Source organism: Macrobrachium nipponense, chromosome 8 (assembly GCF_015104395.2).
Source record: "Macrobrachium nipponense isolate FS-2020 chromosome 8, ASM1510439v2, whole genome shotgun sequence".
Classification (NCBI taxonomy): Eukaryota; Metazoa; Arthropoda; class Malacostraca; order Decapoda; family Palaemonidae; genus Macrobrachium; species Macrobrachium nipponense.
The window spans coordinates 86,568,153-86,596,066 of record NC_087203.1 but is presented as its reverse complement, the minus strand read 5'-3'; the positions used below and the strand labels follow the sequence as shown (position 1 = coordinate 86,596,066).

Genomic DNA, 27,914 nt, shown 5'->3' with positions numbered 1-27,914 from the left:
ATGGTTGTGTTCGTATATTTGAGGTTAGTGCTAAAAGCAAATCACAAAAGTGAGGTCTACTTCACAAGCCATTAAAAACTAAATTCAGTTGTTAAAATCAACATAGTCAGCAGCAAACTCGCTCAACATCTCAACAGTATTAACTAAGAATTGTTAGATTAGATTCAAGCTAAACAAAGAATAACAACAATCTCAACAGTACTAACAAACAATTAAGTAACATTCAGGTTTAACAAAGAATAACAACAATCTGAAGGATTCGTAAACTGCAAAAAAAAAAAAAAAAAAATCTGAACGGGTTCTTAAACTACGAGAAACTAATAGAGGATAGAGTAAAAAAATTTTGTCACGCCCTGAGACCTATGAGGTCATTCAGCGCTAAAACTGAAATTAACAGTAAAAAGATTTGAAGGTTTAACAGGAGAAAATCCTCGCAGTTGCACATTGTTAGGAGAGGATGGAAAGTAAAATGAAAGAAAGAGAATCTGAATGGAGGTACAGTAAGAGAAATGAACAGGCTGTATCTGCATTACAGTTTATTAGAAATTGACCAATGGCTGGTCTGTTAAATGGTTAAGGTACTACGCCTCGGGCGGGTTCTAAGCGGCTAAAAGTAGCACTTGATCTGAAGGTCAATGAAATCTCAGGCTTGATTTAATCCATCTAAGAAGAAAGACTATCTCATTTTTCAAGGCAACAAAGAATAGGGTGAAAGGCTACACGTCCAAAGTATTATACCAGCTTTTAAAAAGTGAACGAATGCTTTGATGAAATCTTAACACAGTAAATCACTAAAGGAAATAAATACATTTGCATTCAGCGCGTTCCTTTCAGCGAGTTGTGTAGAATTTTGAGCGTACAAGAATTAACTGGCGATCTTTTGAAAGGAAAGGCTAAAATTCAAAGCGTTAAAGAAGTAGCACATCATGTTTTAAATAGTAAAAAACAACGGATGATTTTCTTAAATGTGAACTAAGCCTTATGGTTACTTGTTAAGTGTTCAAATCAAAATGTAGATTTCGAGTGAAAATTTTAACTACTCAAAATACACCTACATTTCAAAATCTCAATGGAAATTTCGGCGTAATTTTGCTTGCTTGCAAAGCAACTGATACTCAGAGTTTAAGGATTGCCAAATTTCAGGAAATATGACTGAAAGTTGGGGGGGTTTAACCTTCCTTTCCATTAGAGCTACAGGTATACTGCTACTAAGTGCACTTGGGATACCTTTTAGGCGAATAGTACTCTCTCTCTGTTTTTTTTTTTTTTTTTTTTTTTTTTTTTTTACAGCAAAAGATGTAACAAAATACTCAAAAAAAAGAACCTTCTTAAAGCAAGTGCTTTGCAGGGAGAATCACCAAAGCACAGAGCGGGGCGTAAAATTTTTTCTGCCGTTTAATTTTTCCACTAAAAAATGACATTTCTATTGAAATGGTGAAGTCACTTCAATACCAGCCATACCTCAAGGAGCCGGTCAGCATTAAAATATAGTGTCAATAAGTATGGATCTGAGTATTAAAATATTCTATGAGTGGGTATAAATACCTTATGTTCTTTGCAAACCTCCTGGGAACATGCACTGCCCTTGCAAACCTCAAATTTAACATCAAAAGTTGTGCAAATGGATATTTGCTTTTTCCTTAAATAAACATTGGTACAAAAGTCGTGTCATACACTTTAAATTATCCCGCAATACCATCCTCACACTGAAGTTTTGATCATTCTTTTGTAGATAATACAAAAAGTCCTATGACTCCACGAAGCACCAGCACTAGTAGAAAAGTTTACGTAGCTCACATTGTTAACAGCATTGAGGCTTGCAGACAAGACACAAAGATTAGCGTAATTCTATAATGGACGAAACGAACAAAAGAAAGTGTTTCAGAAAAATGTACCGTCAATGGGAATCAACAATGTCATGCCAGGTCATATTATAACACTTCTGAAATTTCTCGTATCTCGAATCAGTGACGATACTTGACTGATTGCAATTATAACCTCCTAAGATGTGCATTTGAATATAGTCATAACAGTTGACTGTGCCATCCCTATTGCAATCGCGTCCATCACCTTCCTGCAACAAAAACAAAAATTCTAAGACCTTAATCAGAAAAATTAAAAATTACTATTCATTTCCAGAAACCCTAAAATCTTCAACAAAAAATAAATCATTCTTAATATACAAACATATCTACAAATTATGTCTTTTTCGGAGGTAGAAATTACACAATTGCAAGCAGAAACAAATTAATTTTCTTTGGAAATCATTTGTACTAAAAGACCTTTAAAGGACCTGGTTAGGAGAAGAGACCTAAACGAAAACATGGACTTGTAAGTTAGGACCATTAAAATGCATTTAAGCTTCAGTGTTGTTTACAGTACCTGAAATGAGAACATTCACTACCATCACTGGTCTTGTCCAGAGCTGAAACAAGGACTAAGGTAGGCGCTGCTACAAAGATCAGGGTGTTATCTGCTGACTGTGATACTGAAGAAGTTGGAGCATGAATACAGCTCCAAAGAGATATCAACGTAGATACAGGTAATGTTTAGCTCAAGACCTGCAATCTCTAAATAATACTATTAGCAATCTGCTACTATGTTCCCCCATATTCAATGATGTCCAGTGAAAAAGTTAAGTATATCTTAGTTTTACTAGACATCTGTGCTGATTAACAGCTCTCCTAGGGCTGGCCCGAAGGATTATATATTTTTACATGGCTGGCTAGGAACCAATTAGTCACCTGACAACAGGTTATTGTGGGATCCGAACCACATTATATCGAAAAAGGAATTTCTATCACCAGAAATAAATTCCTCTGATTCCACGTTGGCAGAGCCGAGAATCGAACTTCGGACCACCGGATTGGTAGCCGAGCGCGAAAACCACTCGTCCAACGAGGAACAATGTCCAGTGAAATGGTCAGTCGAAAAATAATTCGGTTGAAAATCCCAAATTTGGCATATTGTTGCAGAGCAAACAATCGGAATCCATAAACATTCCACACCTTGAACGATAAAATGAGATGACATTTGCAATGAAGTTCTAGATTCTCCATGGATGCAGTAAGAGTGAAGATGTGAAAATACAATGCCAAATCATCAAAGGGTTGAGAACTTCTAGTTGGATGGCAGCTTCACAAACCACCTGTACTCTCTAGCGTCACTTTGGATAACTGTTTCGATTATTAGTAACTACAAACTTCTTAAAAGTAGTAAAGGCTTTGTAGGGTGACCTAGTTTGCCCCCTCAGTCACCAGCCTCTTTCAGTTACAGATATTGAGAGAGTAGACCGATAAAATGCAATATCTTCTACCCATCCAGAACTTCCAAAAAGAAGAAAAATTTGTGGTTCCCCTTAACTGTTTGACTAGAAATGACCCTGCCTTGATTTCAAATGGCAAGCAATTCCCCGGGTTTTATGTGGTACAATAAGTACAATGTGAAGGCTGATGGATGGATCACTGCTGAAGATGAATCACTAAAGAGTGTGAGAAGGAACTGGAATCTGACTCCTCATTTTATAGAAAGAAACTAAAGTACAAGGAAAAAAGAAACTTTCGTAATTCTTCGCAAGAGGAAAATCAGCAACATCAAATAACAGAAAATGCCTTGGACCTGGTCCCTAAGCTCAAGAGCAAAACTTCGCCAATGAAAAAAAAGCAACAGCTGATCAAGCTGATCATAAAAGGTTAATAACAAAATATCGTTTCACTTGTAACAGTGACTGTGAGGCAATGAGAGCTTTAATGATTAAATATAGTAGTATGTACTCAAAAGATGCTCTGATCCAGTCCAGTAACTCTCAAACTATATCATCACTATAATTTTGTCTGCTCACTACCAAAAAGCAGGTCAAACACTTTCTCAAAACATTTCTTTATGAAGGTATATGAACCTTCAAACATACCTTTGGGAATAATATGATAATGTAAATTAGAATAGTCCATCTCACAGGCTTAACTGGAAAAAGAACAGACGTCACAGAACCTTTAAATGCATTATATGATTCTTATCCAGTCAGTAGAAGCAGGGCATCATTGCCTCGTCAAATGATGCCAACCTGCATCCCTCCCATTTTCTTATGCTGGTTGTCCTAGGTGATCATTTTCAGTCATCTAGAGTTAGCCTTTGTATTCCTGTTACTGATCCAATTCTTTCTGTCCGATCATAAAACTGTCCCTCCTTACATGGTGGGTCAGCTAAGTCTTTTCTAGTCCAATATCTAGTGAAGCGCACAAAGTCTTGCATTCACTGGACCTTTCATCTCATACAAATTGTCACTGTTGTCTGTTATCCAAGTTAACTGGATTTCAAGTCCATGCCTCTGAGCAATGGCTACATCACTGTCAGTTACAGCAATACAGTACGGCCGCGCCAGTGTAGAAGTGCATCAAATCCCTTAATGTGCATCACATTGTGAAACAATTACCAGCTGACGTTTTCATCACCCATAGTCTGATGCTGATGTTACATTACCCATTCTTATTCAGATAACCTGGAGACATTCTTCACAAACAAGAATAAATTTCAGTCATGACTGTAAACATTCAGTACTGAATATAAACAACTGAAAGCTCATTATGCATAGCATAAACTTCATGATGGGATCTTAACAGTCTTATACACCACAACTTCCTGGGACAGTTGCAAAGCAAAGTAGCGCACCAAAACGATTGCTTATTGAGTTTGCTGCCTAGCCTATGATGGGAAAGTGTTTAGTCCATGTAGTACCTGAACGCTAAAGGGGGAGGAGGCAGAGGAAGGGAATTTTAAAAATTCACTAGTACAGCACTGTTCTATGATAATGAAAACTTCAGTTTGAAATAAAAAAAAAATGTGGATAAAAGTATTTGACAGCAAGATTTTAAACGGGATTATAAACAATTCATAATGAACACTTTTGCAAGTTGGGTATGTGATGCTAGTGATGTAAGACAAACAACTTCCTTGAAAACAGCAGCATGCTTACCTTGAATTTTTTTATGTAATTCTCCACTGTTCGAATAGCACAGAAAGGGTCCTCTACACAGTTTTCAAAATCTGCAAGAGAGCGAGACAAGTTCTCAGCGACTATCTCCTTTTAAAACCGGATGTAAGTTTAAGTATCCAAGTTACGAACCGCTTATTTGCAACAGAAGCAGCAATTCAAAAACCGTTAAACCATTGGCTCTTCCAGCCTTGAAATATAAAATGAAGCGGCTCTTACATACCTGACTCACTATTCTGGTGTTCCAGATCTCTGCCCTGCTTAGGGCTTCCGGCATCTGCCCAGTAGCGCCATGAAATGCCAAAGGGGCCACAACTATAATCACCATAGTAAGGCCGAGAGCAACCAACATTTGTATTGCAACCGCTTGAAGCTTCGCAAATGCAACGTAAGCATTTGTCGTCAGGATCTACTCGTCGCATATCACCTAGAAATAAATCATATTTTATTTAAGTATGGGTTTATTTCTGGATAAATTTGATAATTTTTTTTCTCACGTTAAGGGAATCTTTTTTGTTTACATTTACACAGCAATTAATGGGGTCTTCTGCCTGTTGCATAAGAATGCGCGAAAACATTTCAATAATACATCAACGTAAAAGTAAACGAAAAAAAGCAGACGAAAGACTACTTCTCTAAAGTGTCGGAAGTGACGAGAATGATATTCTTGGGAAAGTAAATCCACAGTAGTATGCCTGTTTGATTTTGTTATTCAAAATATATACAACAGAAAGCTTTGGATGACCTACACGGCCCTCCTTGTCAATCTGACTATAATCAAAAAAGGTTGACTACATAAAAACTGTCTCATACAAAATAATAACTCCAACCAAAACATTAGCAAAGAACTTGATGTCTATGAAATACCTTGTTTGGATTGCGATAAGAAATATTACGGAGAAAGTGGGAGGGGACTTCCAATCAAAATCAATGAACATATAAGAACATATAATTTGCATTCTGAGAATAATGCACGAGTTTCACATAGTTTAAATGAAGAAATCAAGGAGATAAAACTCAAGAGATTAGTGAAAGAAGGAGAGCACTGTGGATTTCAGGATAAACAGGGCTCATTTTCAGCCATCAAGACATGCGGAAATCTTCTCAGATCACTTCATTAGTGATAAGTGTTATTAATTGTTAGTATAATTAGTAATAATGGTGAATAATTAAAGAATCATAGGGCATAAATATTTCAGAAAGTAATTCATTAGCAGCCACAGCGTTCTCTGTCAAATGATAGATGATTTAGAGCCGCTGGGAAATCATTTTGGTCAAATTTTTAAAACTTGAAGTAGTGGGTAGTAAATATTACTTTTTTGTTAAAATTCATATTGGCAGATCCACGGTCCAGATAGACCGTGTATCTAGACGGTGCATGGGTAGATCTAAGCAATAGTGGCGCGTCGGGTATTTTCTTGGAAATTGACTTTTCCTATTTTATTTTGGTTGCTTATCAAGAATTTAATGTTACTTTTTTTGTCGGTCGATTGTAATTAACCTGTAATTTACCTTAGAACTCTATCCTATTATTACTCAGAATTACCTTGATATTAAGTATCAAAAGTGCAAAAAATGGCTAGTGTTGTCGAAAATGTCCCCCCAACTGGATAGGTTCTATGTCCCTGGATGGGGTGGGACTATGATGATCTGGCCTGAAATTAAACTCTGTAAATTTAACAAAATACACGAACTGAAAGGCGAACTCGCGCCAATGGACAGCTTACAAAAGGAAATCAACTTGAAAACAATTGACAACAAGGTCCCTAACGCACACAAGGAAAGAAACGAGTTTCAAAAAACACTAGGAAAACCCCCAAGATTATCAGTCTCTAAAAGAATCATCGTGTCGCTCACAAAAAGAGAAGAAAAAAAAAATCGTGCAACATTTTTCTTCAATTACTTCAATATCGACATTCACATGAACTACAATATTTTATGATGTCTAAAGTCGCATTCGCCAATTAAATCTATGGATGAATATCAATTGATTCGTATCTCAAAGTGTAAGAAAAGCAACTATTGTTGTTTACAAGTTTCAGTTTATTGTTATATATCTTTCACGCACTGCGGCTCCAGAGGTCCAATGTAACCAATTTCCCGTTTGTGAATTGTCCTTGCTTGCCATTTTTCGTGATAAGGTGCATAATTGGAATAACGAAATTTGATATTTCCTTCGTTTACAATGCTTGACCTAAATGATGGCGGATGCTTATCATGTGCTCGTCTGCTGTGATGTCATAGGAAAGCTATTAAACGAGCACTGAATTTCCCAATTCACTTAAAAATAAGTTTTTTTTTATGTTATTAATTTGAACATCAGATATATAATAAAAATGCGTTTCTCAACCTATTCAGTATATTTATTGCATGTGAATCTGTCACCAAGCATTAAAAGTCAATGCTTTGAAGCAGCCCAGTGATAAACGCATAAGAAGAAGAATAACAAGTAGAAGAAGAAGAAAAGACAAACTCCGCTCTCATTGCTTCTTACGGGCCTCAGGCGAGAATTGTAATCCCACGATGACGAAAATCCACACCAAGTACGACCAAGGATGACCAGGTGAAGACCTCTGCGCAAAAGTGGATGTCTTCTTCATGATTAGTTTAAAGTGGGACAAATCTCAAAGAATCTCTCGACCTCCGGTGTTGAGTAGTTGCTGTTGGAGTAGGCTCCCTCGCCAAGACTGCATAGGACTTCGCCTCGAAGTTTAAGGCCAGACTGCAGCTCAAACCGGTATTCTTAAACATTTGAAAGGCACCCACGGCGAATCGTTAAACGGGGGCGTATGTCAAACCTCCTAAGGAAGTAGCGCAAGCGAAAGGCACGTCTTAGTAAGGAAATATGTACGAATCGTTACCACGATTTGAAATAAAAATATTTGGCGAAATGAGGTGGTGGAAAATCGACGCGATATTCGATGATTCGGCAACTCCAACAGCAAGATCCCGCGTCCGTGCCAGCGCAAGGCTGACCTAATCTGAAACGTATTGCAAGTACAAGGCTTCCAGACCACGTAATATCTATACCCAAAGAGTTCGTGGGTGCCATGACATGCCAAATTGATTGCTGTCAAGTCTTTATATGTCATACCTTGCTAGTATTCATTTGTAATAGGGGAAAAATTTACCTTCTTGCTAAGCAAACATTCAAAGTCTAGAATCCAAATATTTTGAGAAAACAAGTGAGTGCAATACAACTGCGTGTGAAATTAACACGAATATGCATGAAAGTCAACCGAGATGAATAAATACATACATGAATAAAGAGCAGATGAGAATTATGCGGAAATATTATGCCAAAATGGAGCAGTGCTCTGAAATAGCATTACATTCTCTATTAGATATAAACATGACATCAGTCAGTCTAAGCATACAAACAGCACGATCCATAACGACACCTGAAAAACAGTTTTACTTTAACAGAGCAAGAAATGAAAGGCATCTCCCCAAACGCCCTTTCCCCGCCCCCTTCCCCAAATATATCGGGCGAGCTCAAATCGAGGGACGAGTTAACTCCTTGCCAGTTTTTATGCAGAGGAGGAAAAATTGTGCAGGATGAAGCTTTTGTAAGTGGCTTTTTTTTTATTTCTTTTTTTATTTTTTATTTATTTATTTTTTTTTTACGTCTACCGAGTGATTCTGGGGTTAAATGTTTACCAAAATGCACTTTCTCACTTTTCATTCTGATATCCCTTTAACACAGCCGCGGCCATTACTGAAATGCTGATGCGCAACGCGACAGTTTGTCCTTGAACGGGCTCGGCGACGAACCTGACGATGCATATCGAAGTGAGGACTGGTTTGTATTCGATCCAACTATTGCTTCCGCCTACAAAACCGGGAGTCTTTTTTTTTTTTTTTTTTTTCTCTCTCTCTAAAACCAATGAACGGATTTGGATGGAGATGAGTGACTTCCAATAGATGATTAACCTTTAGCGGTTGTTACTGAAAATTTGGCGATTAGTCGCCTCTCTCCTTATGGCGGCAGGAGTTAAATGGATCTCTAATTGGTGTTCCTGTTTTTATCCTTTCATTCACAAATTTGTTACAGGCGGGAGAGAACAGAGCCAGTTGTCCAGCTGGGACGGGGATGGGCTAAGGCACTGATGTTAGCAAGGGAAGCAAGGGAAGCAAGGGGAGACCATGAAGGACAGGAGAAGAGAATATGAAGACAGCAGACCCAAGTACTTTTTTGATAGGTCATCCTCTCCTATTTTTCTTTTGTCGGTTTGATAAGAACTAGCGCTTTAATATCCTATAGATAATGATGATCTAACAGACAACAACCGTATTTATAATTTCCAGCATTTTCGAAAATGACCGGCTTAATGAAGAAGTTATGATCAAAATGAACAAAACTTAAATCGGCAAACGTAAGTAGCAGATAGAGTTTCTAAAACGAAATGCCCTTGTGCAAAGTTGAAGTAGCACTGCTAAAAATACTAATAATGAGCATAATTTGGTTAGAAATTCATACAAATCAAACAAACTCGCCTTTGCGACCCAGCCTATGAGCGAGACTGTATTTAAATTTCAAGGTACCGTTGTACGAACTGGGCTAAAATGACCTACATTCCTCATAGCGAAATTCTTTTATGAATGTACAACCCATGCAAACAAGTAACTCGTATGTTTTTTGCTCACTAAATCTTATTCTGTACAAACTACACATAAAAGTATATTTAATAAGTTTCAACATTACTTTTCTTCTTTTTCGACTTTCGCAGCTAACGTTAATCGACAAGACTCTAGCATAACTTTCTTGCTTGTGTCAGGACCCACTCGCACACCAAACGAGACGCTCTTTTACTAACGTAGACAACCATGCACTGCACTTTCATAAACACAACTTGAAACTTCCCAGATAATTAAACACTACACTACACATCTCTAACAACCAATACATTCAATTTCAATATAATAGCTTCTTCAGAGAGAGAGAGAGAGAGAGAGAGAGAGAGAGAGAGAGAGAGAGAGAGTAGGAACGAAATGGCAATACCGAGAACTGGTTCAGCACCCCAACACCAACGTATTCATTTTTTTTTATGGTAACTAAGCAGGGTAGATTTGAACTTTCGTAAATTGCACCATTCTTAGGCCATAAACGAAATTATTAATTATCTAAGTTTACTGCAAGTGAAAGTTTTGGATGTGCCGTGATTCATTCCTTACATTTCTGTAAGATACATAAATTTGTCAACGGTATTCTGTTTGCCCCATGAAAGGCGTTTCCAGTGAAATTTGGACAAACGTCAATGCTACATTTATCAGTCAATTTGCCGAATCACAGATGAAACCCAAGTGCGCAAAACTTCCGCAACATTATCCACAACATATATATATATATACAGAATCCATATAATATACTCCATTATCATTATTTTTATTATATAATTATCATCATTATTATAACTGTTAGTGATTTTACAATAAACTTCTATAGAAAAGAATGCTCATAAGAGAACGAAAGAAAAGCAGACCCAATATACAACAGAAGTATAAATACTTTGTAGAAAATTCAACAATAGATTTAGGAGATAAGAATAAAATAGAAATGAAGTAAGGGAGAGAAACATGCCTTATATACAATCAGTGTCCCGGATTCACCTGTGCTGTAATCATGGAAATGCAAGGGAAAGCTGACCTGTTGAGTCAATTCAATGATGTTTCGTGGGAGCCACGTCTTGCATATTTAGCAGATATATTTGAGCAGCTAAATAGGTTGAATCGTAAGCTACAGGGCAGAGAAAATAACTGTCTTCGTGGATTTCTTGCCAAGCTCATGAATTGGCAAAGGAAAGTTGGTGCTGGGAATGTTGCCATATTTGAAAACCTTTCAACTCTTCTTGACGAGAATGAAGAAGATCGTCTGCTTGAGAATTCAAGAATGAAATGGAAAAGGTTGAGAACCAGTCATATAGAGTTTAGGCCAGAGGCCGAGCACTGGGATTTGTGTAGTATTTAGGATTGAAATGTGAAACAGGAGGAAAACCTCAAAGCAGTTGCATCATGAAATAATTGTTATGAGAGGATGAATAGAAAGGTGGGAGAGAGAGAATATGAATGGAGGTACAGCAAAAGGAATGAATGGGGTTGCAGCTAGGGGCCCAAGGGACGCTGCAAATTACCTTTAGTAATGCCTAGTGTACCCCTTGGGATGCAATGAAGGCACTTAACCCCCTACGGGGGTGGGGCTAGGGGGCCAAGGTGCGAATCTCAGCCCAACCAACAGAGATGACTCTGTAAAGGCTGATACAGGTTCTTGGTAGTCTTTCTTCTTCCGTCTTATTCCAGTGATTTGTAAACTCTGCATCCTTTCAGTAGCCTCCCGCCTGGCTATCCATGTTCTTTAACTTTATACTACTCCAAATTTTACATCGTCCTTCTGATGAAATCTTTCTGGCGGACATTATAAATGTGACTCGGTCAGGGGCTCGTCAAACTTATATATATATATATATATATAATATATATATATATATATATATATATATATATACATATATATACATATATATACATATATATAATATATATATATATATATATATATATATATATATATATATTACACATATATTTTATAAATATATGGGGACTACACTCTTCTTAAAGGGTGTGGCTCGAGAAGGTGGTAATGTTTTGAATTCTCTTTAGTGTTTTAGGATGAGGATGTTAATCCTATGTCCTCCTCTACGTGTGCTGAGACCCATCAAGTTGCCAAAATGCTTAAAATACTCTTCGCCACTGATATCAATACAAGCACCAGGTTTCTTTATTTTTTTTTTTAATACTGACTTAAGCCGTTTCTTCCCATACTAGGGTATATTGCTCGAGTTTCGTTGGTGAGGCGATGAAGTTTACCACCAGACCACGAGAATATAATTAAACATATGTGCACACAAGATGTATGAAAATATACATTTTGTATGCACCCCCCCCCCCCCCCACAAACACACATTAATTACTAACATAGAATAACATGTAGAGTTTAGGCCATAGGCTAAGCTCTGGGACCTACGAGGTCATTCAGGGGTGAAACTGAAATTAAAAATGTTTGAAAGGAGTAATAGGAAGTAAACCTTGCAAATGTTAGGAGAAGGTGGAAAGTCAGATGGAAGGTCTGTCCACACAACCGGGCCTGATCGGCGGACCTCCCCTCTAACGGACACACTTGACTGGCAAACCGTCAAATTGCCCGATGGGTCTTGTAGCAAAATCACCATTCTTTGCACCATATTCTCTTCTTTTTCATCACACACAAAGCAATTGTCATGCTACACAATATCTTCTTCTTTGCGGTAGTCACCATGTTTATCGTACCGCACTGAACACACTACTGGCATCGTCGGGCACGCCCACCTCTCCATCGCCTCAACCGTGTGGACAACATTCACGGGTAAGCCCGCTAGAATTTGCCCGTCAGCCCCGGAGCACGCCGATCAGGCCCGCTCGTGTGAACAGGCCTTTAAGTAATGCCTGCAGTCCACAGCATGAGGTGCACTGACGACACTACCTCCCCTACGGAAAAGAACTTACAACCTCTGACAAAGAAGATCGAGCAGACCATCCGAGGCGTATCGGATTTATTATGAATTAACTACAAATACAAACACACACACACACACACACACACACACACATATATATATATATATATATATATATATATATATATATATATATATATATATATATATACGTATTTGAAAACAAATATAAATAATTATATATATAATATACAGTGTATATATTGTATAAATATAAATGAATATATACACATACACAGACACACACACACACACACACATATACATATATATATATACATGCCTATATATATGTATGTATGTGACAATATATTTAGCCAAGGCCACAGGAAAAATAAAAGGAGTACCGAGCGCTTTCGTGTTATTTCAACACATTTTCGAGGTACAATGTGTTGAAATAACACGAAAGCGCTCGGTATTTTTCCTGTGGCCTTGGCTAAATATACACACACACACACACACACATATATATATATATATATATATATATATATATATAATATATATATATAATATATATATATCTATATATATTTATATGTATCGTTTTAACATTGCTCAGTGATAGGTAAAGTTCCGGGACTTCTTATTTACCTTGCACTTTGTATAATATATCTTTAAATCATGAATATATAAAATGCAGGATGAATTAAGTTCGCAATCTTTATTGAGGTCTTGACCTTCCGAAGAAATGTGCGATCTAATCTCCTAACTTTTTTACAAATGGTAAACAAGCCGTGCTTCATTTTAATCCCTTAAGCCAGTGGTTCCCAAACTGGGGATCCAGGAGAGGGCCCTAGGGGGTCAGCGACAAAAATATACACAAAATAAAAATATACATCGCAGATTCCCTATCATCCTAGTGTCGGTGCTATCGACACCTCGGTGTGCAACAGTTAGCTTGCACATCTTTATTAATTCTGTTTTATTCCAATGAAGGTATTTCGTTAATTTTGGTTACCGGCGGTGACAGTACATACTGTACTTAATGTGGTTATTTTCACCAATTTTACTTGTATTGATTTTAAAGCTATATAAAATATTGAAATGATTTTATATATTTACTTACACCTACTCTGCACATGAATATACAAATATTAAAAGTACTACGTTGTACTGAGTATCAACGTATGGTCATTGTAACTTTTGATTCGTTGGGGCCCTCGACTGGCTCTCTCATATTTGGGGGTCCTTGGCAAGGTCATGCAAGCAGCTGTCTGCTATTTTGCCCAAACTGTCTTTTTGTTTTCTTTTCCAGCGTGGCTTAACGGCTTAAGCCTCACACACACACATACACACACACACACACACAGAGAGAGAGAGAGAGAGAGAGAGAGAGAGAGAGAGAGAGAAACAGGTTTAAGAAAACAGCAGACAGCTTAATAAGTGACTTCGCTTCAAGGACTGCACTCAGTCCGCGCGTACCTACCATCAGATTTGGAAGGCGTGTAGCTTTCTCTTTGATCAACAACAGCAGCTGTAGTTCACCGCTTGAATTCCTTCCGACTTCGGCACGACTGCGGAAGAAATGATTGGGTTAAAGATAATCATTTTTCTGTGCGTTGTCATGGCGATGACCAACAGTATCATTGGTGAGTAATGATTCTATTTTAGCATTACTACTTTCGATGTACAAACTCAACACGAACGCCTAATCCCCTTATAGACTTACATAGATTTTAGCGAAATGATTCAAGAAATGGTTCCGATTTTCGTAACGTCTTCCATCCAATGTTTCTCTCTTTCCGAAGTAGAGAGCCACCTTTGGTTAGGTTCGTTCCGTCCACACTGTTTTGTACGAGATAATTATAACCGCGAGAGGCCTCGAGGACGACGAGGTACTGGAAGGAGGGGGTGGGCGGTTGGGGGGGGGGGGCGAGTTGAAGGCGGCTTCTTTCCCTTCCTGTAGTAGATTCACATCAACCGTGCATTTGACGTCTATAGGCCAGTCCCTTACGACGCTCCTGATTGGCTATTGATACGCCAATCACTGGGGTGGAAACTCTCAGTCTCTCGAGAGTTCACATAGGCAGGACGTGTGTTCCTTCTGACGTCAAATGCACGGTTGCTGTGAATCTACTATTTTTATAGTACGCTCCATCCTTCTCCCGTTAACCTACGTCCGCTTTTCTCAAACCCCGCTACGGACAGCTGCTGGTGGTACTTTGGCTTCTGGTTTTGTGTTGATCAGGTTTTCTTATTTGACTGTGCTGTGTTTTCCTTTTATTTTGGAAATAGATTTAATTGGCTTATATTGAGTATTTATGCGTAACTTTTGGTGCTTAGTGTTTTCGGAGATGTTAGAGGCTTATCATTTTCTTTCTTTATGCTTTGTTTGCTGATGTGTCCGTCCCGGTGTTCGATGTCAAACTTTAACAAATCGAAGAACGCTTTTTTGTTTTAATTTTTGTCACTAATGGTGGTTGAAGTGTGTTGTGGATATTTTAAGATACGGTTTACCGTAGTTTTACAGAAGACAGTTTATTTTCCTTTATTGATCCCTTGCGACGAATCTTCTTTATTTGAGAAAAGACAACCTTGCGTTTGAGTCCTCTATATAAATCTTTTACGCTTATATACATATAATACATATAGGGTGTATTAAACTGTATTGTTGTCTTGCGAAATAATAAAACTCTAGATAAGAAAGATGTAGTGTCGGAACAACCCATTTGTTGACATTACATTCTCCGAAATGACAAACGCCGGCATTGGCTTTCACGGAGACAAAAGGAAATATTCTTCGTTAGCGAGATTACTGCTTCAGGTCACCTTGAACACTGACGGAATATTTGCGCGCGAGTTAGTTCCGATGGGCGGAACCAGCGAAGGGTAGATCCTACCTTTTGAGACAGATCAATTTACAACCAGTGAAATCTAGAATATAGGAAACCTGCTATTTAGGAGATCTCCTTAGTCATTGAATAAGTGATGAGTGACGTCACGGAATCTTCCTATGTAACTCGTTACGTGTCAGTGACGTCGTCTAAAGAGGAGTGGCTTATGAAATGTTCGTAAATTGTGCTCTTGAGTATTTTCCATAGAATTTTTGTTCCCTGTCTGTCGATAGAGAAGTAATGGATTCTTTTTCTACTAATCTGAATCCTTCCGACCTTCTCTACTATGTGCCGATGCAGTGAACCCCTTTTTTTCGATATTTCATTTATGATGATTTATTAGATGTACTAATATTTCATTTGTTTTAATGAAGACCGTATTTGCTTTTGACAGGAATTCGGTCGGTCTCTGCCGGCCGATTAATTGTCATTATTGATAGGCCCATGATTGTGTATTACGAAATGAAGAGACTAATTTGTACTATGTGACTTTTTAATTTGTGGAACGAACATATCTGATTTCGAAGAGGTTTCACTTTACCTGTTTCATTCTGGATTTATTTCAGTTAGCCAGGTGTAGTTTTAAAGATCCATTTTCCTTCAATTTAATTGAAGTGAGTTGGAACCAGGGAAATAGACTTTTAAAATTGTTAATGGAGTGACACCCTACAATTAATTCAATTTCATATATGATTACTTCACAGTCGTATTTTTTCTGTGATAAAGATACAAGTGTCTGGCTACTGTGAGGTAACAAATTTTCATTGGCAAGTGTAATGACTGGAGATTTATAAATATATTATATATATATATATATATATATATATATATATATATATATATATATATATATATATATATATATATATATATATATATATATATATATATATATATATATATATATATATATATATATATATATATATATATATATATATATATAATTCAACGTGACGGCTAGGCTATTTCTCAGCAGCACTAACCAGAAGACGTAGAAGACAGCATTATATATGTCATTTTATTCCTACTGCGACGTTTTGACATCAGTTTCTCATCGTCCAGATAAAAAAACTGATAAAAAATACACCATAAATTAGTTTTTGTTGGCACGCAAAAAACTTTGTATAAAGTAATACAAAGAAAGGTACAACGTTGAAATACAAATTACCCTAAAAAAAATAAAAATAAAAAAGTATTAAAGTTGAATAGTTAAAAGACACACCTCGTCTACACGACGCTCGGTTGCTCTATGGAAAATGCCAGAACGGGCGTGGTTTAACCTATGTACAAGGGAGGAGCTGAAGAGTGGTTGTTTAAGGGGGAAACTAGTTTCTTTATAGCGAGAGATTCTAATATTGGAAGGCGGTGTTCATATGGACTTGATAATATCTTGATCTCATTATAATTTATACTACTTTTTACAAAATTTCCCATGATTCCTAATATTAGATAGTTCTGGGTTGGGAAAATTTGTAATATTAATATAATTGATAAGGATTTCAAGATATCATTATCAAGTCCATATGAACACCACCTTCCAAAATTAAAATCTCTAACTATAAAGAAACTAGTTCCCACCTTAAGCAACCACTCTTCAGCTGTTCCTTTGTAGTAAATACTAGCTTAAACCACGTCCTTCTAGTTATTTATTTCCGGTGTATCTTTCATACAGGCTACAGCAACCTGACGCCGTTGAGACAAGATGTCTCTTTAAATACTCTTAATTTTTTTTTTTTTGGTTTAAATTTGTATTTCAACGTCATATCTTGCTTTGTATTGCTTTATTCAATGTGTTTTGCGTGTCAACTGCAAAAAATAAAAATAATTTATTGTGTATTTTTATAAGATTTTTATCTTCCATTTTAGCCTGAATGATGAGACACTGGTCTCAAAACATCGCAGTAAGTATATGTGACTTATATTTAATGCTAATATATGTCTTCTACGCCTTCGGGTTTATACATATATATATATACATATATATATATATATATATATCTATATATATATATATATATATATATATATATATACATATATACAAATATACAAGGTGCTGGTTACTGGAACTGTAGTGTGCTAATAAAACAAATATACTTCGGATGAATAAAAATAAAATATCAGCAGGCTTCATTAACGTCGTCATGTAAGTTTACATTCTGTAACTCATTTTTCTCTAGGATGGGTTCCCTGCTCCTTACTTCACCAAGTCCGACATGATAAGCGAAAGACTGTAAATCTATAACAGACACTATATATATATATATATATATATATATATATATATATATATATATATATATACACATATACATCAATATATATATATATACTATATATATATATATATATATATATATATATATATATATAATATATATACACATTCATTACTCGGGATTCCACTTGCAAAAACTGTGGAAACCGGAAGCTGAGTATAGAGTACATCCTATCTCTGCGTATCCCCCATTTCCATCACACATATTATATATATATATATATATATATATAATATATATATATATATATAATATTATATATAATATATAATTATATATATATATTATATATATATAGATATATTATATAATATATATATATATATCTATATTATATAATATATATAATATATACTCATATAATATATGTATGTGAATAATTATACATATCACCGTGATTCATATAAATCATTCGAGCTACAAATGTCCTTTAATATCTAATTCGCTCTACCTCGGAAATGATATATTTTCATATATGTACCGAAGGGGAATTTTTAGTTGATAATAATTTCGTCCCCTCATGGGATCGAACCGCCGTCCAGTGAACGGGAACGAAATCAGGACGGACGTTGACGTCCACTGGACGGTGGTTCGATCCCATGAGGGGACGAAATTATTATCAACTAAAAATTCCCCTTCGGTACATATATGTAAATATATCAATTCCGAGGTAGAGCGAATTAGATATTAAAGGACATTTGTAGCTCGAATGATATATATGTATGTATTTATGTATATATATTATATTGCGTGCGCTTGCATGCGTGGACTTGACACGATAAATGCATGATTGGGCTTGATACAGAGCGGGGGGGGGAGACATGCTTTCGAAATGTGTTGACGTCATCTCTATTTTCCAGGCCAAAACTCGACATTCATCGATGAAGACTGTTTCCAATGCCTTTGCGAGGGAGCGACCGGCTGCAATTCGACCGCAGGCTGCCAATCAACCTACCACGGAGCCGAATTCTGCGGTCCATTCCATATCTCGTGGCAGTACTGGCTTGACGCTGGATCGCCCTCCATACTTGACGTTACTAAGCCTACTTTTGAGGGTAAGCGATACGAATGATCACCGTAAGATTTTACTTGGGTCGATCTCTTTACGTAAGTAGTAAAAGTTTCCTATATATTTCAAGATTAATGGGTTACGCAACCAGATGTCCTTTTCTAACCCAAATAGAAAACAAAACAAGAACAAAGAAGGAGATTTTTTGGAGGGGTGTGGGGGTGGGAAGGGGGGAAGGGGGAGAGGTATTTTCAACCAGAAATGGTGAGATTTCGACTGATCGACTCTTAGAAAACCATAAACTATTATCTATGGAGTCATGCAAGCCTACACTGACTCTTGAATAAGATTGTTATCTCACAGGTTCCCTAATAATGGTGGCATACTCTTTTTTTTTTAATAAAATCAATAATTACGCCGTATTCAGAAGTCAAACAAAGATGATTTATCTCTGCGAGCAGCTTTTGTCTTTTGAATGCATTTATTCTGAATGATGGTAATCGGTGCTTCCTGCATTCAGAAAATAGATCCTTATATTTTCATTTAGCTTAAAGCGGCTCTCCCTCTTCGGTTTCTGCCTAATAACCATAGCCTTCGCGAACAGCAAACTTATGCAGAATATATATATTATATATATATATATATATATATATATATATATATATATATATATATATATATATATATATATGTATATATATATACATATACTATGTATACGTGTAAGAAGCTGTTTTTTCATGCTTCCCTAAACTCAAGACAATAATAATTCAAGGATGTCTTGTGGCATAATACTTCCTAACTAACGTCGTCAAATACAAAAAATGGCCAAGAACTTCACCTGAAAGACAAAAAATACTTGCAAAATGAATTTTTCTTTTCACCAACTGCAAAAGCCCTTTCCAAATAGTGTGTTTATTTCCATATCTTGCATGACAACTTCCTCACTGGACGAGTGTGTTCCATACTCGTCTGTGAACATGGTAGCACGAGTTCGCTTCCCACGGCCACCAGTACAGAATCAGAGGAATTAGTTTTTGTGATTAGAAATTCATTTCTGGATATGATGTGGTTCGGATCCCACAATAAGCTGTAGGTCCCGTTGCTAAGAAACCAATTGTTTCATAGCCACGTATAAAAACTAATCGTTCGGGCCATACCTAAGAGAGCTGTTAGTCAGCTCAGTGGTCTAGTAAAATATACTTAACTTCTTACGGGGCAACTAAACCTACCTTACAACATTTTATAAGACCTAGAAAGGTGCAATACTTGACATAATCACAATCGTCTTTTCAAACAACATACTGTTACATAGCAGTAAAGGAATACTGTACATGTATTTACAAAAAATTACTACTATTAGATTCAGGGCGTCTGTAACACGGTTTTTTCGCAATAACTTTTTTATCTATGCATTTCATAAATATAACGCTTATTCAGAATACACATTATATGTACACATAAATTTTGACTGCATTCTGCATTACGTAGGTTGAATAAATTTGGTACTTACAATATAAAAGTGACTTTTTTTTGAAGACGGGCCAACTTACTCAGAGAAAAGGTTTCGAACGCACTCGTTACGTAACTTGTGACAGCATTTCTTCCATTTTTCTCGATGGATGATTGGCTATACGTAACGAAGGCTATACCTCTGGCAACAATGACAAACAAATTTAAATACAAGCAAAGCAGCACACCTTTATGAACTCTGAAACCTCTCCACTGATAATTGTCATAATGAACAAACCAACAAAATATGTTAATAAATACAAAAACACTTCGATTATTAGTCTAATTCCAAAACAAATAATTTTTCCATAAGAAATTACAGCCTACTTTATAGGTCACAATCAGATTGACAAGATGTAAGGGAATAGTTAGTAATTTTCAAAAACATAGTCGACAAGCTTGATTTGATAACTGCTATATCCAATGTCAAGCAATTTTTATTTATTGGCTATCTACCTATATACTGAAAAAAAAAGCCGGTACGGTATTTTGGCTTTAAACCTTCACCAATAATTATCGTCAGAATGATAACTTAATGAGGCTCCACCCACTTTGACCTCGCTATAAATCAGGATAACACTGAAGGCTATCATGGGCATTGTTGGATTACAAAATTTAACTTCTGGCTATAAAAACTCATTTCTCGAGTAGTTGTAAGAAGTGCTAAATGATCCTCAAGGATCACAGCAGTTGGCCTAAACGTTTAATTCATGCATATTACGCATATACTGTTGCGGCACCACTGCTACAGTAGTATTACTACGCTAGCACTGATACCCCAACCACATCTATGTATCGTTCCGCCATTCATAAAGTCTTCGGGTTTCAGAGCCGATGGACCAAGGAGAATGAGTTTCTGTCTAGTGGATGGGCGGGGCAACATTTCGTCAAAAGGTGTTTACTTTGCTTACGTAATGAATGTTTTTCGACTCTTGGCTCGTAATCATTGGCCATGGCGTCGGCTAGATCATTTTTACTCTATAAAAATTAAAACTATCGGGTTTAGGTTATTGATAATGCTGACAAAATTTGTGTGTGGTTGTAAAATATACATGTGCCAACTTTCAGCTACATCCGATGCTTTGACAAGGAGCAAAGTCCAAAAAACCATGTTACAGAGGCCCTGAATCTCATAGTAGTTATCTTACTCAGTTATGCCCACCATTCATAGAAACTGCACAATTCAATTTACGACAGCAGCACCTAAACAGGAATAGGGGCGTTGGATGCCTACCTTTAATCATCCCTCAACCATAACATACTGAGAAAACTAAAAAAAAGAAACTACCTATATTACAAAAACTTTGCTGTTAATGTCCTAAGGTAATAAAAAATACACAGATCTCACACGATCAAAAACCAAATTCAACTCGACAAACCATTTTTGTACAATTTCTGTGAAGACCTAATTTCCTTATATTTAACAGGCAAACAATCAGTTAAGACAGAAACTACAGTAATTCCCATTCAAGGGGTGCTACACAATTACCTGGCCTGTAATATATTTCCCAAGAAATTACACAAGTACTACACCCCAGAAACATCACGAATCAGAACATATATTACTATGAACGGGTCACCAGTAGGTATTTATACACATTTCAAGATCTCTGACAGCGCAGGAATATCTCTGGCTCACTGTTATGATTATTAACGTACTAATTATTACTTGTCCCTAACTCTTCAGTCCACAGCCTTAGCTGTCATGATTGTCAAAAATACGCCTTCCTCAGACGCGCCACTGAAGTATTTTTAGAACGAAGTAATCATCTACACAACGTAATGACAGCTTCGAAGAAAAACAACGGCCATGATGAATGATGACAAACCTAGAGTAATTTACCTTGACCAATGAGTCCCGTCTTGCAGACAGAAGGCTGCTAGGACATGGTTAACGAGAGGTGGATAACTGCCGTTTACATTACCCTGGGGACAAGGTATATTCTACATCGCCATCCACATCTACCCTTAGGTGCCAAAGTCTACGTAACACAATAACCTTTCAACAGGACGATTCAGTTTCTTTCATTTCAAATTACAATCTACTTACCAATATTCTGGTGCGCAACTTGGCTTCCTGTGAACTCTTCTCGATCTGCTCCACCATCTGTTGGATAAGAAATGTCATTCAAATGCCATGAGTAATTTCTCATGTTTTACGACGTTATTGCGCCTATGTATATCAAAGGCAATAACAATCACGATCCATATAATAATACACAGTATGGCCATTAAAACTACAATTATAGTGTGCAGTACTATAAGCAGGTATTGCAGATATTCATGGCTTTACTGAAAAAATAACACAGATCAAGATCTGAACTGTTAACCCGTTATCATTCTGTCCGTTCAGCAAAATTTTGTGGTTCCGGGTAATTTTTATTAGGCAGTACCCATAATGTTTGTTTGTAAGGTTTTACGTTGCATGGAATCAGTGGTTATTCAGCAACGGAACTAACGGCTTTACGTGCCTTCCGAACCAAGTCGAGAGTGAACTTCTATCACCAGAAATACACATTTCTAACCCCTCACCTATATGGAATGCCCGAGAATCGAATCGCGGCCACTGAGGTGGCAGGTCAAGACCATACCGATTACGCCACTGAGGCGCTTGTATCCTTAGTGTGCTCGGTAGAAGTGTAACGTTACCGCACTCGTCTATTAGTGGTAGTGGACACAGCACCAATCTGCAATTGTTATCAGTGATATATAATCAGTTACCTAACTATTTTGCTTTTGTTAGCAGCAAGTTATCGACGTCGATAAAAGCATCTCGGAGAGCTGGTAGTTGTACGACTGAATAAATGCAGTACGAATCATATGTTGACGTTTGTCCGGAAGTCATCTGAGAGCCTTTCCACAGAGGGAATTGTACCACTAGGACTACTCACATTAGTTTCTGTCATACCAGTTCAGTTTCTCATATACTCCAGCAAATAAAAAAAAATAATCTGTCAATAAGGCCAGTATTTTGTGTGCAGTCACTCATCACCTAAGCTGACATGACATCGATGCGCATGCTTGGATCATATAATCAGTAAAAAATTATATGGTAGTTTATTAAACAAGTATACTGGCCAATGGACCAAGAATCATAGCAATAGGGACAAGGAACCACTCCTGAAAGCAACCCCGCCACTGAGACTAACACTGGCTTAAGAACTCCTTGGTATTTCAGGAAGACATGGAACCCGAGAAAAAGACGAAAATGAATCTAAGTTTGTTTGTTTGTCTGCATGGTGTTTTTACGTTGCATGGAACAAGTGGTTAATCAGCAACGAGACCAACAGCTTTACGCGACTTCCGAACCACGTCGAGAGTGAACTTCTATCACCAGAGATACAGATCTCTCACCCCTCAATGGAATGCCCGAGAATCGGGGTGGCAGGCAAAGACCATACCGACCACGCCACTGAGGCGCTACAATAAATCTAAGCTGGACTGGATGTCGGGAAAGAGTAAGGGAAAAATATGATAATCAGCAAATAGTTTTCCTGATATCAAATGAAACACTTCAAATTTACGAGCCATTTTTTCCACTAGCGACTTTCAAAAACATCTATAACCCATTTATCATGGTCAAGACATGACAACAAATATTATCTACAACACCTGGGTGTGTCGAACAACTCCAGTCATTAACAAAGAACTTAAAAATCTGCGACAATAATTGAGTTTATAATTTTTTAGAATGAAAACAAACAATACATTTGAATGGTGCGACTGACGCAAAAGATGGGACGTTATAATGGTAATAAAAAAATTGGATCACATGAAAAGGGATAATTTTGCTTTCTTACACAGCATATTCTTGAGACCTCCACAGAACAGTAAAACGGAGTCACACCACTCCCTGCTAGCTTAAAAGAATTCCTGTGTTTTCTTCTTATCGCCAGAAAAAAATACTGTTCTGCAACTCAACTTGTCTGTACTCCTCGCCACTACTTCGGGTTTCACAGACAGTGCAAGCACGTTTTTGGGCAATAACTCTGTAACGAACACTCGTATCAGTACGAGATTTTGCTATAGTGTATTACACCCAGTGCCGTAATTGATAAGACTATCATGAATCAGTAATTGTAAAGAACAAAGACACTTGTCCCTGTACCAAGAGGCAAAAACTCGATTAGCCAGAAATGGATACGAACACAACAGTATAAAAAAGCTCTGCCTCCACCCCCACCTCCAACCCCCTCCTTCTTCCTTCTTCCTTCCCTCACCTGCCCTCTCCCTCCCTTCTCCTCTCTCTCTCCCTCTGAAAGTTGCTTCAGTTTAAACAAATTCTTTATGATTTTTTTCTATCTATCTATCTAATAATTTACATTATTGTATATATCTAATGATCCACTCGGTTGTTTCCTGCCAATTGACTGATTTATTTATACATTCATCCGCTCATATATATATCTCTCTCACACACTCTCTCTCTCTCTCTAAGAAACTTATTTTTTTATCATTTTTCTATCTATCTACCTATCTGTCAATCTATCTAATAATAATTTACATTGTTGTATCTATCTAACGATTCACTCGGTTGTTACCTGCCAATTGACTGATTTATTTATGCACTGATCTGCTTAACTCTCTCTCTCTCTCTCTCTCTGTGGTAATGATACTGTAAATGGTTATTAGAGTGAGAGATACCTGAATGTATGGAGGAGTAGTAGAACGATAGACACTATGATTGATGACAAAACGACTGTTATACTTGGGTTTGGTTACCTTTGTCGCATTCCTCATTTGGACTCAGGGCATCAGCCATATAGACTTATATTACGAAGGTGAAGGAGAAATGGCCACCTCGGAACATAACTGTCAGCATGGTTCCAGAAATGGGTTTGTCACGCAGTTTTTCAACTTTTTTAGCATGGGAAAGCCGCCCATTGCCTTCAGATTGTTTTGAATACGTAATTAGACATTTAGATTATCCTGTAGTTACTCAGTGTGTTACAAATAAAAATTGAGCCTTTCTACCGGATATTCATCAGAGTTAAAGCCTTGATTATACCGATGCACATATTTTTGTCATGAAGGCTTATTTTGTGTATATATATATATATGTGTGTGTGTGTGTGTGTGTGTGTGTGTGTGTGTGTATATATATATATATATATACATATATATATATATATATATATATATATATATATATATATATATGTTCGGGGTGGCCATCTCTTCTTCACCTTCGTAATACAAGTATATGGCTGATGCCCTGAGTCCAAATGAGGAATGCGACAAAGGTAACCAAACCCAAGTATAACAGTCGCTTTGTCATCAATCATAGTGTCTATCGTACTACTACTCCTCCATAAATTCAGGTATCTCTCGCTCTAATAACCATTTACAGTACCACTATCACAGAGAGAAAGAGAGAGAGATGAACGGATCAATGCATAATAAATCAGTCAACTGGCAGGTAACAACCGAGCGAATCATTAGATAGATACAACAATGTAAATTATTATAAGATAGATTGACAGATAGGTAGATAGATAGAAAGAAATGGTACAAAACATGTTTAAACTGAAGCAGCTTTCAGAGAGAGAGAGAAAAGAGAGAGAGAGAGAGAGAGAGAGAGAGAAGAAGAAGAGACAGATGAGGGAGGGAAAGGAGCCGGGTGGGGGTAGAGGGTAGGCAGAGCTTTTTTATACTGTGTTCGAAACCTTTTCTGGCTAATCGAGTTTTTGCCTCTTGGTACAGGAACAAGTGTCTTTATTCTTTACAGTTTGTGATTCACGATAGTCTTATAAATAACGGCACTGGGTGTAATACACTATAGCAAAATCCCATACTGATACAAGTGTTCGTTACCGAGTTATTGCCCAAAATCGTGCTTACTGTCTGTGAAACCCATAGTAATTATATATATACATATATATATATATATATATATATATATATATATATCTATATATATATATATATATATATATATATATATATATATATATATATATATATATATATATATATATATATATATATATATATATATATATATATATATATATATTATATATATATATATATATATATATATATAGCATACCTCCCCATCACTGCTTTTGGAAACAAAGTGACAGTGTTTGTTCGGAAAGAGCTTACTAATGGTTATGTGGAAATTTCCAAATGAAAACAAGTCTCATGATATTTCATCGGTTTTTTCCAAATACAGCAAGTGAAGTTTTTGCCTATAAAACCATATGTATAGCCTTGATTTTTCGGTTTAAGACTCTGATCTAACTTTTTGTTCTGGCTTCTGCTGTCATTTGTGTCCTAGCTTTTAATGTTTATATCCTACAGCTCTAATATTTGCTCAGAGTTTTAGCATACAATTTTCTCATTTGCTAGAGCTTCTTGATTATATGTATAATACTACATGAACTTAAATTAGTTCCGTCATATATCCAAATATCCCTCTTACACTCATTCCTACACTACCATAATTTTCTTGGCAGATTTTAAAGACTGCGCCAACGATTTCAGCTGTGCTGCAACTATTGTGAGGAATTATTTACAGAAACTCATCATCAGCAAGGTTAGTACAATTGTTCAACAGAAAATCATAAATAAGACGTAACACCTTAAAATTCTAAACACCGCCTTGATGTCCCCTAGAAATCACTCGATGTTCATATGGACTTTCTTCATTGTTCAGTTGGATAAGTAATAAGAAATTGTTTATAGGAAATACAAATTTACGGTACCTATCTGAAGTGAAGTCCATGACAACAAAAACTAAAGCAGCTTTCAAGGCAAGAGCAGAAAAAGCAATGAAATAATGAAGGATACATTTCTTTAATAATTCTTTTTTTTTTCTTCAGAAGGTGGACTGCAATGGCGATGGTGAAATAAACTGCATTGACTTCGCTCTAACACATAAACTGGGAGGTTATAACTGCCACCAGAAAGACGATCGCCCTACAAAATACTATGGCAGATTCTACGCATGTTGGAATAACACTGGAAGTGAAGATTACTCATAAAGTGCATCGTATAAAATGTCAAAACCAAATAATTGTTCATCCGACAAGAAAAATTGTCTTCCCAGTTTTATTATTTCTATTGTGCATTGCAAGGCCGTGTCTAATTGATTTTCGTCGATAAAATCTCATCAAAACATTGGATGTGGATCGTATTTTGGAAATAGCCATTTGAAGCCACAGCGTAATTGGCAAAAATATGCAGTGATGTCTAATTTTGATAATTAAGGCACTTATCAGAGTAAATAAAAGAAAATTAAAGGGAACTTAGCTAAATCTAGCGAGCTCGTACATAGAAGGTAGTATAACGTCATTACTAAAGACCCTCCCACTCATTGATACTGTAGTGACGTACGTTACTAGATACCCCGCCCATATACTTTATGAATGAAGACTCAGATGCTGGTAGTAGTAGTAATAGTAGTATATTAAATTCTGTTATTGTTTCACACATTCAAACTCCCAAGTAGAGCAGTACAATTAAGGAATGGGCATTAAATGAGAATATCAATTTTGTAATACAGTTCCATGGTGCAATCCAAGTTTCTGTTGATCTGAAATATGCACCACGTCTTAAACAGTCTTTGAAAACTGTTGTTACCCTGCAGTTTCAAGGATATGTGAAGTATCGTTCTGATACCCGCGAAATTTGCCAAGCGGTCTTAGGGTCTATGTGGATAAAGACCAGTATTTAGCCAATGAATAAAAATGCATTATTTAACACCCTTTGTTTTTCCTGTGCTCA

General features: G+C 36.6%; 2 protein-coding genes across 4 annotated transcripts; one reads left to right on the top strand and one right to left on the bottom strand.

Annotated features, from left to right (window-relative positions):
• Nucleotides 1–14,111, bottom strand: LOC135222904 (lysozyme-like). 2 transcript variants are annotated; one of them, XM_064261297.1, is made up of 4 exons: nt 13,973–14,111; nt 5,214–5,417; nt 4,973–5,043; nt 1–2,074 (listed from the first exon to the last, which is right to left on the bottom strand). In XM_064261297.1, exons 2-4 carry the CDS (start codon nt 5,410–5,412, stop codon nt 1,898–1,900), a joined length of 447 nt encoding a protein of 148 aa, XP_064117367.1. In that variant the 5' UTR covers nt 5,413–5,417; nt 13,973–14,111; the 3' UTR covers nt 1–1,897. The 2 variants fall into 2 exon arrangements, with proteins under 2 accessions (XP_064117367.1, XP_064117366.1); XM_064261296.1 differs by lacking the exon at nt 13,973–14,111 and adding an exon at nt 7,485–7,966.
• Nucleotides 13,945–27,890, top strand: LOC135222906 (invertebrate-type lysozyme-like). 2 transcript variants are annotated; one of them, XM_064261300.1, is made up of 5 exons: nt 13,945–13,995; nt 14,049–14,135; nt 18,523–18,717; nt 26,645–26,724; nt 27,011–27,890. In XM_064261300.1, the coding sequence occupies exons 2-5, from the start codon at nt 14,072–14,074 to the stop codon at nt 27,170–27,172; spliced, it is 501 nt and encodes a 166-aa protein (XP_064117370.1). In that variant the 5' UTR covers nt 13,945–13,995; nt 14,049–14,071; the 3' UTR covers nt 27,173–27,890. The 2 variants fall into 2 exon arrangements, with proteins under 2 accessions (XP_064117370.1, XP_064117369.1); XM_064261299.1 differs by lacking the exon at nt 13,945–13,995 and having other exon boundaries at nt 13,996–14,135.
• Nucleotides 27,891–27,914: the final 24 nt, after the last annotated feature.